At 43.1% G+C, this 12,899-nt stretch overlaps 1 protein-coding gene across 1 annotated transcript in view; it reads left to right on the forward strand.

Moving 5' to 3' along the window:
• The window catches only part of EBF2 (EBF transcription factor 2), a 185,595-nt gene that overhangs the window by 142,486 nt on the left and 30,210 nt on the right, over positions 1 to 12,899 (forward strand). Inside the window, exons 8-10 of the mRNA XM_014845406.3 lie at positions 1,666 to 1,783; positions 3,304 to 3,434; positions 4,378 to 4,504. Of these exons, the coding sequence (XP_014700892.1) occupies positions 1,666 to 1,783; positions 3,304 to 3,434; positions 4,378 to 4,504 (376 nt within the window). The remainder of the gene's footprint in view (positions 1 to 1,665; positions 1,784 to 3,303; positions 3,435 to 4,377; positions 4,505 to 12,899) is intronic.

Genomic DNA, 12,899 nt, shown 5'->3' on the forward strand with positions numbered 1-12,899 from the left:
CTGTTGCCAGTCTTTTATTTTTTCATTCTTATTTTCTTCTTCTTCTTTTTTTCTTCTTCTTCTTCCCAAAGCCCCCGGTACATAGTTGTATGTTCTAGCTGTAGGTCCTTCTGGTTGTGCTGTGTGGGACGCCGCCTCAGCATGGCCTGATGAGTGGTGCCATGTTCTTGCCCACGATCCAAACCGGCAAAACCCTGGGCCGCCAAAGTGGAGCGCGCAAACTTAACCACTCTGCCACGGGGCCGGCCCCAGGAATAGTCATTTTAAACACAGCTCCTCATTATGCACCTATTCAGTCTCTTTCCTCAAAAAGCCTATACATATGTATGAATGTATATATATATAACAAGTTCCTTTCTCAAAAAAATAATTGCCATGCATACCCGACAAGTAGACTCATATCTAGGATTGCTCATCTTCCTGGGTCAAATAAGTAGGTACTGGATACGTTCAAGTCCACTTACTTCTGCTGCGCTTTCCTGACTGCTCCAGCCTTGGCTGATCTCCGCCTCTTTGAACCTCCTGCACTCCTGATCTGCAGCACACACAGAACTCAATTTGATCCCATCCTGTGTGCTGCTTGTTTTATGTGTCAGCCATGTGTCTCCAGCCTGAAAGTAAGCTCAAAGTAGGGGCCATAGCTTGTAACTTTTGGTACCTATGTAGCCCCTGTGTTCCCCTTTCTAGAGCCTCCCCCAGAGCTTAGACTAGGGAGCGGCTCAATGAGTATTGTAATCTGTCCTACTGACTGGTCCAACAAGGCAGAGGTGAGGCGATTAGGATGGGAACTCATCCTAATTTGGCACGTGGCAGGGCCTGCACCAAATGCTTTACATCGACAGTCTCATTTTATCCTTATTTTATCTCATTCAGCCCTTGAGATAGGCATTATTGTTTATGTTTTACAGATAAGGAAAGAATGGAGATTCGAAAAGGTTGAGTAATTTGTCCAAGGTTACAAGTTAGGAAGTAGCAGCTGTGGAATTTGAGTTTAGTTCTGTCTGACTCCAAATCCATGCTCTTTCACTACTCCACACCCATCTCTTCTCTTCCCTCTGGTTAGATACTAAATTTCCTTCATTTCCAACACCAAATTCCAGCAACCTTATCTTCTCACTCAAAATCTGAGCTTCTCTGCCACTGCTTTCTAGTAGATGGGGATGCCACAAACAACACATCATGCAGCATCTCCATGCCCAGCATTACTCTAGCACGTGGCAGAAGTGCAAGAACCCATTCTTGAGCTTGGAGAAATGACCTCCCAGCTGGTGTTTAGATCTCAGCTCCCTGACCCACGCACAGTCACCTCCTTGTTGTGACTACCCCTCAAAAGTCAGCTGAAGTGATAGTCCAAGTATTTTGATAGAGACGTAGGTTTCTAGAGCCAACAGGCAGATGGCCAGTTTCCCCACTTCATCACCTGGGCATAGTTTGAATACAAATACATGACAACAAATGGGCGAAGGGTGGCCTCTTTTTCCATAAAACTCTGCCATAATTACAGGAGGCAGATCACCTGTTGAGATACCGAGAGCATGGCCCTGTCCCCAGATTCTATTCCGTCCCTCATTAGCCATATGGAAGTCTGGCAAAACAGAATTCTGCCACTTTTACTACTTTATGTGAAACTAAATCCACCCCCTCCTTTTTACTTTAAATATGCAGGTTGTGCTGTCAACAACGGTGAATGTGGATGGACATGTGCTGGCTGTTTCCGACAATATGTTTGTTCATAACAACTCGAAGCACGGGCGGAGAGCAAGAAGACTGGACCCATCAGAAGGTAGGCTGTCTGCTGTCTGGGCTGAGAATGGCAGACAAATGAGTTCTCCAAAAACTTCCTTGTCTGAATTTCAACTTTATGTCACTGAGTGGGAGTGGAGAAAGTACACAAGACGATGTGGGTTTTAAAAGAAAGCTATAAACACAGACTCCTGCCAGCTCTGTTGTAACCCCCACACACCTCCCAGCCGATGTTCAGGCCCCTGTGCCCACTGTCTCTTCCATTCAGTTCTGTGGTTTTCTTTTTGCTAGATGGGCATTTCAGGCAAATGTAGGCCTATGACATCTTAGTTAAACAGGAACATTACAGGGCCAGACGTGTATGAATAAGTGTCAGATGTGCCCTTAAACAGATTGTGGGCAAGACAAAACAATGTACAGAATGAAACTGACACTAATTGATTTTTGTTTGCTTGGACAAGAAGAAATCCTGGTCTGCTCTGGGTAGTTTTCCAAGTGCATTAAAGTAATTAGAAATAACAGTAACTGTTAAACTTCAAGTTGTCCAAAAAATTAAAGTATATCGAGGATGATAACTGACAAACCTGAATAAATTCCATCGAAGTTCTTCTTCCCTCCAGCCCCCAACTCACTGCTGTAGGAAGGCCTTGCAAGAGACAATGAAGGACTAAACTTGGCTACTACTTTGGTGTGATGTTTTGCTAAATACTGCCCACCAGCCCCCACCCCAACTCGGCCCTTGAAATGTGTCTTGTATCATTTTAAATAGGAATTAATGAACTGAAAGAAAATGATTGAATCAGTAAAGAATTTGGAGTGGTGTTAATTCTCCCACAGTGGGCACTGAAAGGGGAGAAGAAAATCCCAGGGTTCAGAACTAGGAACCCATCCAGTTTCTTTTGACTGATTGGATGTGATTGACTGGCTGTTCAAAGGGGGCTCATGTTTTTGGAGTCCTGCCAAAGTTCTCCTCCACCTTTGACCCTGTCAACTTTGGAAATGGAGTGATGGATTGACTTTAGTTATGGCCTGAAAACCATATTGGTTCCTGTTGGGATGTAAAGTCCAGAGGCCTTGAACATGTGGAAGAAGGGGGGAAAATCCTTCCTACACAGTTAGGAAAGTGATTAGAAATTGTCTCTTGATAAAGTTGAAAAAAACCTTCAATTATGATAGATTTTGCTTTCTCCTTCTCTCTCTAGCACATTAACAGGCCTTGTAAATCTTAACATCTTGGGGCAGAGGAGGTGGGGAGAAAAAAGGGATTTACACATTTCCAGTGTGATCAACTTATAAAAATATGGGGAAAAACAACAGAGTTTTAAAAACACCCTTTGCACAATTAGCTAAGTGTTCCATGTTTTCATACATAGTGGTCAACTCATTAGGCTTTAATGACCTGGTGAAAAGCAAGAACCAATTAGGGAATGATGGCAAGTCAGCAAAGCTCAACTTGAACTTCTTGGAATGACCAACAGCTTTCAAGAGCAGCCAGTCCCCAAAACTCCAAACTTCAACTACCAATGGGCAGACCTGACTTTTTCTTTCCTATCTGCTTAGCTACTCCCTGCATCAAAGCCATTAGCCCCAGTGAAGGCTGGACCACAGGAGGAGCCATGGTCATCATCATTGGGGACAACTTCTTTGATGGCCTCCAAGTGGTGTTTGGGACCATGCTTGTATGGAGTGAGGTAGGTAAAGGCACTTGCTTCCCTAATTTTCTTTGGCCCAGAGATTCTTTTGATGTGGAAAAACTAGTAATTCCTGGAGCATCAGCAACATGAACATACATTATTGAATACCTACTCTGAGCAGGGCACCAAGGATTAAAAGACATGTGAACCACAATTTATTGCAGGCATGGATCCCTTAAAAAGATAAATATTCATTGCAGTATTATTTATAATTGTGAAAAATTAGAAATAGCCCAGATATTGGATAATAGGAGAATGGTTAAATAAATAATGGAATATCATTCCACAATTAAAAATTATGTTTTGAAAAAGTTCTAATGACACAGGAGTAGGGAGCATGCTTGCACTATGATCCTAAATGAAAAAAATCAAGACAGCAGTGTGTATGGATGTAAAATCTAATTATATAACACACATCCATAGAAAAGCACTGGAAACACATCACAGATTAATATTGGTTTTCTTCGGGTTATGCAATGTTAGTATTTTTCTTTATATTTTTCTATAATTTTCAAATTTTATAAAGTGGATATGTTCTACTTTCATAATGAGAAAACCAACAAGACACGTTACAAAGAGATGAGTAGCGGTGCCAAGTTGGATATGGAAACTACCAAATCAATATGTGAGGTCATAGCAGTGTAGGGATCAGGGAGGGAGTGATTACAGGGATGGAGTGGGGTGGGCACAGGAGGTGGGAGGGACTTGAGCTGGGCTAGTAGGAAGGACAGGACCCTGGAGAGGCTGGGTTGAGAGGAAATTCCAAAGTGAGAGAAAGAAACACGTGAGACACAGAGACACCGCGCTCAGGGCATTCGGGGCACCCTGAGGATGCTAGTTTGCTCCAGGGGCGTGGTAGTGAGAGATGTTCATGTCCGCAGTATCCTCAGTGATAACTTGTATAACAGGTATTTTATTTTGCTGCCCGTTCACTCCTCAGCTAATAACTCCCCATGCCATCAGAGTGCAGACTCCTCCTCGACACATCCCCGGAGTAGTGGAAGTGACATTATCTTATAAATCCAAACAGTTCTGCAAAGGAGCTCCAGGGAGGTTCATTTACACAGGTGGGTGAGAAAATGACTCCAAAGGAGACTGGCTCCTGCTTCACCCTTGCTTTAGTTCCCAGTCTCCCCATTTTATAATCCTGCCAACTTTTCCAGGTCTTTCTAGTAGTGTGGCAAGAGTGGACTGATGATTATAGCAGTGAATGGGAAAGTGTAGACTTGATTCTAAGTTTGCATTTTGCTTAAGCAATTTCTGTGTAGTCTGGGAGATGGTCTCTGCAGCTCATTTCAGGAATACATCCTTATAAATTTAACTCTGCTGGAATCATGCTGGAACAGACTTCTATCCAAGCAATGAGATAAAAATTAGACAAAGTGTAATTGTCTAAAAGGATTCAAGAAAGTTGCACAATGATACTGCAGAGTGATTCAAATTATTTTAAAATTTTATGAAAGTAGAAATTATCTCTTAGTTCAATATTTGTTGAATGTCTACTTTGTTTCTAATACTTTTCTAGGTGGAAGTTATAGTGATGTATAAGACGTGGTCCCTACTTGGAAGTTTAGAAACTTTTGAAGGAGGTAACAGTATATTGCACAGAATAGCCAGAGAATTAGAATATAAATGTTTGGTATTTCCAATGAATAGAATATGAGTTCTAGGAAGAGAGAGTTTAGTGTGGACTGGAGTAGTGGGATGGGATCTCAAGGAGGAGATGGAAATTGAAGACTATTTTTAAGGATGGGGAACATCTGGATAAGCAAAGAAAAGAAGAAAGAATGTTCCAACTATGGGAATCTCACGTGCAAAGGCCCCAGGGTGAGATGGGCAGGTGTCTGAAGGAGAGAGGGCTGGTTCAACAGCTGTGGCAATGCATTTGGGTAGAACTTAAACCAGAACTTAGCCTAGATGAGCTGAGCACTGGAGGGAAGGAAACCATAAAACAGCTTAAAAGCCCTGAATGGTACTAGAGTAGTCAAATTCAGAGAGACAGAAAGTTGAATGCTGGTTGTCAGAGGTTGTGGGAAGGGAGAATGAGAGCAGTTGTACAATGGGTACAGAGTTTCATGTTTGCAAGATGAAGAGTCCTGGAGATTGGTTGCATGACAATATGAATGTACTTGACTCTATTGAACTGTACACTTAGAAATGGTTTAAGATGGTAAATTTTATTGTGTGTATTTTGCCACAATTTTAAAAAATGAAAAAAAGAAAGAAAGCCTTGTGTGGGAATTTGGACTTGATTTGGCAAGATGTAAGATGACATTGAGGGTTCCCGTGCAAGGAAGAGTAACTCAAAGGTGTTCCCTTAGGGAAACTGATGCTGTTGCTATACAGACTGAGTTAGTCAGGGGCACAACTGCAGGCGGGGAGAACAACTAGGATATTGTACTTTGAAAGAGGAAATAAGGAGTATAGAGAAAAAATATATGAACTAAGAAAATGTATCAGGCGTATTATGAATTTCTGTTAATATTATTTTATAGTGTATTCTTCTCTCATTTGTACTCAGCCTTCTATTCTTGCTTAAGTGTAAATGTCTGATTAGATATCAACTAGGAGTAATAGAAAAGGATAATTTTTAGGGATATTTTTTCAAATTTCACCTTTGAATTTCCTCTCTTGAGATAGGCGCATCTTGGTTGGTTACTTTTTGTGTGTGTGAATCTGTGGAAGACTCTGTTGCGGTCACAATGAAATATTTACTGTTCTAGCTCCCAAAGGGACACAGTTTATTCATTCATTGAAATGGGTATTTATTGCATGCCTACCATGGGCTGGCAAAGCCCTAGGCTCTGGGATATGGAAGGGGACAGGATAAAGGCCTTCGTCTTAACAAAGCTTCCATTCTAGAGGGAGAGACAGACCACAAAGAAAATAGATGATATAATTTCAGATAGTGATAAGGAAGATATAGAGAATGAAGGAGGGCCTCTCTGAGGAAGGGACATTGAGTGGAGACTGGATCAGGGGCGTGGAAATCTGTCCCCTTCCTCCATATCCCTCAGACCTCTCCTCCCCACTCGCATTGCCTTCCCTCTGTCCCTGGAACTCCTCAGGGCTGTGTTTTCTGCTTCGTTCACAGCATTTGCGAGAGCAGCACCTGGCAGTCAAAGAACTGGGGATGAGGGTCCCAGGCAGAGAACAGATTACAGCCTAAGATGTGGGAACAAGCCTGGTGTAGATGGGGAAGAGCGGGAATGATAGTGTAGCCTGAGTGGGGTCAGTGGGGAGGAGAACGATGGGACATGAGGTAGGAGAGGCAGGAAGGACAAGGGGTTTGCATGGGAAGATACTGCGGATGTTAACAAGGGAGCAGTCACCATCCAGATAGGATTTAAAGCTACCGAGCTGATGAGATGGCACGGAAGGGAGCATAGCTATAGGATGGAAGAAGTCTAAAGATGGTGCCTCGGGAACACCAACGTGCCTAGGGCTCAGGATGAGAAGGAGGAGCCTGAGAAAGGAGACTGAGAGGGAGTGGTCAGTGGTAGGAGGAAACCAGGAGCGTGGGCTGTCCCTGAAGTCAGGTGAGGAACGGGTCTCACTCCTCAATGCTCCCATGTAGAGGGCTCTGGTGTCTCTGTTTTCTCAAATGCACCGACTGTTTGTGGATGACAGGTCTGGCCTGTGAGGAGATGGACAGGACTAATAACAATCACACTGCAACCATCTGCAGCTCTCTTCCAAAGTATCAAACAAGCTCAATACTCAATGGGACTATAGACGTTTGGAGTCAGGTGTGGTGTGTGTAAGTGTGTGTACACGTGTAAACTTCCTCTGAAAGCCGAGGTTCTCACCGTGGGCTGCACTTTAAATCACGGACGGCCAGGCTGGACCCCAGACTAATTAGATCTGAATCTCTGAAGGTAGGACCCAGGGATCAGTAACCCATATATTCATTGAAGAAACATCAGCTCCAAATTATGCTGAAGGCACAAAATCAGTAATATCAGTTTGCCTCTAGCAGCTCACAGTCCCAGAAGGGGAGAGAGACACTTGTAGATTACAGTAATTGGGCTGAGTCTCCAGAGATGTAAAAGCAGAAAGGGTGGGAGGAGCACTGAGCAAGGAGTGGCTGACTTTGGGGAATCAGTGAAGCCTTTCCAGAGGAGGTGACAATAGAGTGACATTTCAAAAGCAAAGTGGGAAATTGCCAGGCAGAACAGTTTGGGGAAACAGTCCTGGTAAAAGCGGAGCCCACATCACTGTGAAAATAATATATGTTGTGCTTCGTGTAAATTCAAACAATTTTAAAGATGATGAGACATTGAGGATCCTCTGGTCAAACTTCCTCTTTTGCAGATGAGAAAACCGAGACCCAGGGAGAAGTGACTTGCTCACAATTGCCCACTGAATTCAAGGCAGAGTCAGAACAAGGACTCGGGTCTCTGGCCATCCCGCCTGGGGTCTCTGATTTAGCAATGTAGTGTCAGCAAATAGCTGTGATTTCCCGATGTGCTGAGACAGTACTGACCAAGTCATGAGGTGAACATTGATTGAGCACACCCACTACGCTCAGCACTGTGCTGTGTCCTGGGGACACTGCAGACAAGTCAGACCAGTAGGATCCTTCCTTCCTCACGTTCTGGTGTGGTGATAGAACAGTGAACTACGCACAGCTGGGTTAGCCTCTAACTAGTTCTTAAATCTTGCCTAAGTGACTTAACCTCTTTCTTTCCCCATCTATAAAATGGGCTACCTACCCCACAGACTAAATCATACAGTGCATGGAAACAGTGGTGTGCTAGTAAAGGTTTAACAACCGGCTGTCCAGGGAAAGCTGGGAGAGGGAGGAAGCAAGCATTGGTTTGTAGCATTTGCTGATTCCAATCGTGCAAATACTCCCAGCATGGCTGATTTCAAGCTATCAATATGACATTGACCAACTCACAAAATTCCTGGATATTTAAGAACTTGCTCTCACGAGCTGGTATGAGCCACATCTAAAACACTTCTGCATGTAAAGCACTTGGGACAGAGAGCAACTACATCTTATTATTTGAAAGGTATTTATTATTAATATTCTTCTTATTGTTACCATTAGTGTTCTCATCATGAAGACTGACCTAAACCAGGAATTACCAATGTGATGAATACTAAGAAGAAGTTGTATAGGATACTGGGAATATATGGCAGGGAAATCGACCCTTCTTAAACTGAGATGATAGGGAAGGCTAAGAACAGTCCAAACACAGGAAACAGTATGTGCAAAGGCCCTGGGGTGGGAAAGAACATGGGATATATTTGATGGCCACTATGAACAGAGCAGAAAGAGTGTGTTAAAGAGAGGCTGGGTTCCATCTGGAAGGGAGGGTGGGGCCAGCATGTTTGGCTCGACCCCAAGTGCCATGGGGAGCTACTAGAGTATTTTAAAGCCAGGGAGTGCCATGATCAGATTTGCCTTTTAAAGATCATTCTGACTGCAGTGTCGAGAATGGCTGGGAAGCCAGGGTGGATTCGAGGAGGTCGGTTGGAGGCCAGTGTGGTGGCCCTGGTCAGAAATGATAGCAGCTTGGACTAGAGTGCTGGCAGTGGGGACAGGCAGAAGTGGATGAAATTTAGGAGGTAGCATTGACGGGACCTGATGATGGATTGGATGGGGTGAAGGTTGAGGAAGGGAGGGAAGGGGACAGCTCTCAGGTTTCAGGTTTGAAAAATTGGGTGGGTATAGTTTAGAAAGTGATTTTTAAAAAGGTATAAAGTGCTAAGGGAGTTCAGAGGAAGGACAAAATACTTCCAGCTGGCGGAGAGGTGGGCAGATTTAATATTGTAAAGATGTCGATTAATGAATGAATTTAACACAATGCCAATCAAAGCACCAACAAAATATTTGGGGGAACTTTACAAAAGGTCACCTGGAAAAGTAAAGGTGCTAAAATGGGCCCCCTCATTTTGAAAAATGAGAAAGCCTTGCCCTACTGGACATTAAAACCTATTTTAAGTTTGAGTATTTAAAAGAATATGGGGTTTTCCAGGAACATACAGAAATGTCATGCAACAGAAGAGAACATTTAAAAATAAGCAGTCTGTACACCTGAATAGTGTGAATAACCAAGTCATTGGACAGGTGAGGAGCATCTCAAGTCAGTGTGGAACAAATGGACGGTTTAACACACGGTGTTGGGCCAACGAGTTAAGCATGAAAAAAAAGGTTAGCTATCAAATTTCATATCGTCCACTGAAACATATTTGAATTAAATATTTTTATTAAAAATGTAGACATTTCAAAAAATTATTATAATCTTGAGCCTTGCTAATCTTGACCCCAAGGACAGAAACCATTAAGCATAAATATGTGATTACAGAAAGAGAATTTTCACATGTCGAAGTGCTGGTCCCTGCATCCAAAGGAAGAGGACAGACTGGGAACATATTGTTATATATGACATATTATCTATGGATGAAGAGATTCATTCATTTGTTCAGCAAAAGTTTATTTTAGGCTTACTACTTGTCAACCACTAGGTTACACATTGTGGATAAAGAGGTGAACGTTAGATATCTTACAAATTAAGGAGAAAAAGAAAAACACCTAAATTAAAAGCTGGCGAGGAACGTCAGGAGTCAATTCAGGAAGGAATACAAGTAAACGATAAACATATTTTCAAAAATCTCAAGCACATTAATAATCAAATAAATGTAGATTAAGGCAACTGTAGGATAATGTTTTTTCCCTAGCAAGTTGACAATTTTCTTTTAAACAAATGAAAATACCCAGGTTGGCAAAACTAGAAGAAAGTGGGGACTTCCTAACACACACTGTAGGAAGGTAGGTGGCTCCAGGAGAGTCGCTTGATGGTACTCACCTTAAAAATGTATGTACCCTTTGAGCCAACAGTTCTACTTTTAGGAATGTATACTTAGGACATGTCTGAATTTGTCTTAAGTCTGTTCATTGGAACACTTTATAGTAGTGAAAAATTGAAAACATCCTTAGTGTCCATTAGGGAACTCGTTAAATAAATAATGGAACACCCTTACACTGAAACACTTTTTAGGCATTAAAAGTAATGCTGTGGATGGATATTTAGTTACATGAAAGATGTCTGTGACACAGGTTAAAAAAAAGCTTCAAAACTGTATGCACAGTATGGTCCAGTTTTTATATATATGAAAAAAGAATAGTTGTGTAAAAAACCCAAGTAAGGTATGGAAGGCTGCATACCAAGATGATGACAATGGTGGTTTCTGGGTGTTGGTGTTATTATTTAATTTTTTTCATTTTGCTTACTTTTATTTATTATTTTCTAATAAAATTAAGCAGTTTTTAATTAAAAATTAAATGAAGAAAATATGATACAAAAAATCTAATGTCACACGTTTAAATACTGAAGCAGCATGCATTGGTAAACATGATCCCTCAGGTACAAGGAAAGTATTCACAGCCAGGGGAGCAGTGAAGCTTCTCCCAGAAGCCTGCCTTTGAGAAGGAAGGACCTTGGGAGGCGGATGGGGTGAGAAGGGTGGGGATGTGGTAGTACATTCTTTCACAATCAGAGAAGAGACAGAAATACAAACACTGTCCAGGATGGCTCAGGAGGCTGGTGACTTTCTCTAAAAACTTCCACGTTGAGGTTACTGGGCCCAATGCGACTCAGGCCGATGAAGACAAGTGGCTGATGTTATCCATGGAGGGTTCTAGACATCACAGGAAATAGATTGGTGGCCTCTTGTCTTGCCCACTCAACAAGCAGCCACTGACGTGGAAAGCTAATTTACAACCTGTTGGGCATCTTAGTCCAACGGCTAGAAAGACCGTGGCTTCGCCGGGTGACTGAAGCTGCGGCTTCTCTGCCCAGAGCTGAGGCCTACCTGCAGCGAGCCTGGAGATCATGGGGAGCCTTCTCCCTGGGAGGCGACACAGAGACCTCTTCGCGTTCCAGCCATCCTGGCCTCCTGAGCATCTTGGGGATCAGCCCCTCCAGTCCCGCATCCAGTGCTTAGCTGCAGGGTAGAGTACCAGGGACCGCCGTAGGCCTGGACAAAATGCTCAGCTCTGCTGCGGAGGTGGAGAATATCATCTTGATTCCAGGGGAAAAGAAAAACTTGAAACCCAGAGGACTTTAGTGGGGACAGAGTGAGCACCCAGCGTAGGATGGGGTCTAAGAGGAGACGCACTGGACTCAGCCAGAAGACTTGCTTTTGGACGCCAGCCGTGTCGTCAATGACTTGTTTGTCCTTTCTTCGAGTCACCTAACCTATCTAGCCTCGCTTTCTTCATCTGTTAAGCTCTGGTACTAATTATACTATTACCCATAGGTGTTTCCCTAATTTAGCTGAACATGAGAATCATGCTTGGCCCCATTCCAGACATACTGAATCTTGCTCTTCTGGGAGGGTCTGGGAATCTGTATTTTAAACAAAGAAATGAGTTTGGGAAACCTGGATTCTGCTCACCAGGTTGCTCTGGAGACTTTCTGGCTTGTAAAGTACTCCACACATGGGGCAGTTCTTATGAGACCGAGTCATCACACCATGAACACAATAGTATTTTCTCTTAGGTGGAACTTTCTAGAAGGAGACTCAAAAAGCAGGAGGTAGGAAGAGAGGCTGTAGCCAACCTCCCCTCCTTTAGCCCCTACTCCACCATACACGTGCTGTGGTTCCTGGTCCAACCGTTGACGGTTCCCGTATCCAAGGACGCACTAGCATAATAAACCCAAGCCTATTAGATCTAACTTACCTGGTATAATTATCCAAAAGGCAGTAATCAGCTCCCCATGGTTGTTGCTGCCAAGTACAGCATAAACAACATCAGGGCTCTGAAAAACAACACATTTTCTTCACATGTGTGACTTTGCAGGTCTATTTTCCTCTAACCGTCGTTTGCTAAAGTGTAGCTTGCTGCTGCAGAATTGAGAGATCCACATGAGAATACAGCTCATCAGGAAGGGTCCAATTGCCTCTGTCTAGTTTGAGAACTAGAGGCGGTGTGCCAGCCCAGGCTTGGAGGGGAGGAGATCCTCTACTCCTCTCACAGATTTTTCCACAGAGAACTGGAAGTGCAGAAAAAATAATTCTGTTAGAGGCGCCCAGTGGGACCACAGTTATTGGTTGTGCAGGAACTTCTTGGCTGTCTTGAGGATGAGGGGAGAGAATGTCTGGAGCAAGGCATTTGGGGGCGGAATTGCCATTGTCTATAATTGTAAAATCTGCACCATCCACAGAAACCAGTGAAAAGTCAGGATGCGAGAGCTGATGGCAAGTCATTGAGGCTGTGGGGGTAGATAAGAACACCTTGTCAGCATTGTTCCTGTGGCTCTTTGAAGAATCTGGGCTAAACATTTGATTGCTCGTTAAGAAGTCTCCTATAAGTTCTACCATCTGATAAAACTAGTAAGAAAAAAATGATAATTCAGTTACCACATCTGTCATCTACTGACCACATAGGACCATGCCTGTCTTATGAACTCCTATAATGACCACTTTTTGCCATTATGATGGTTCTGT

This window comes from Equus asinus, chromosome 3, assembly GCF_041296235.1.
Source record: "Equus asinus isolate D_3611 breed Donkey chromosome 3, EquAss-T2T_v2, whole genome shotgun sequence".
Lineage (NCBI taxonomy): Eukaryota > Metazoa > Chordata > Mammalia > Perissodactyla > Equidae > Equus > Equus asinus.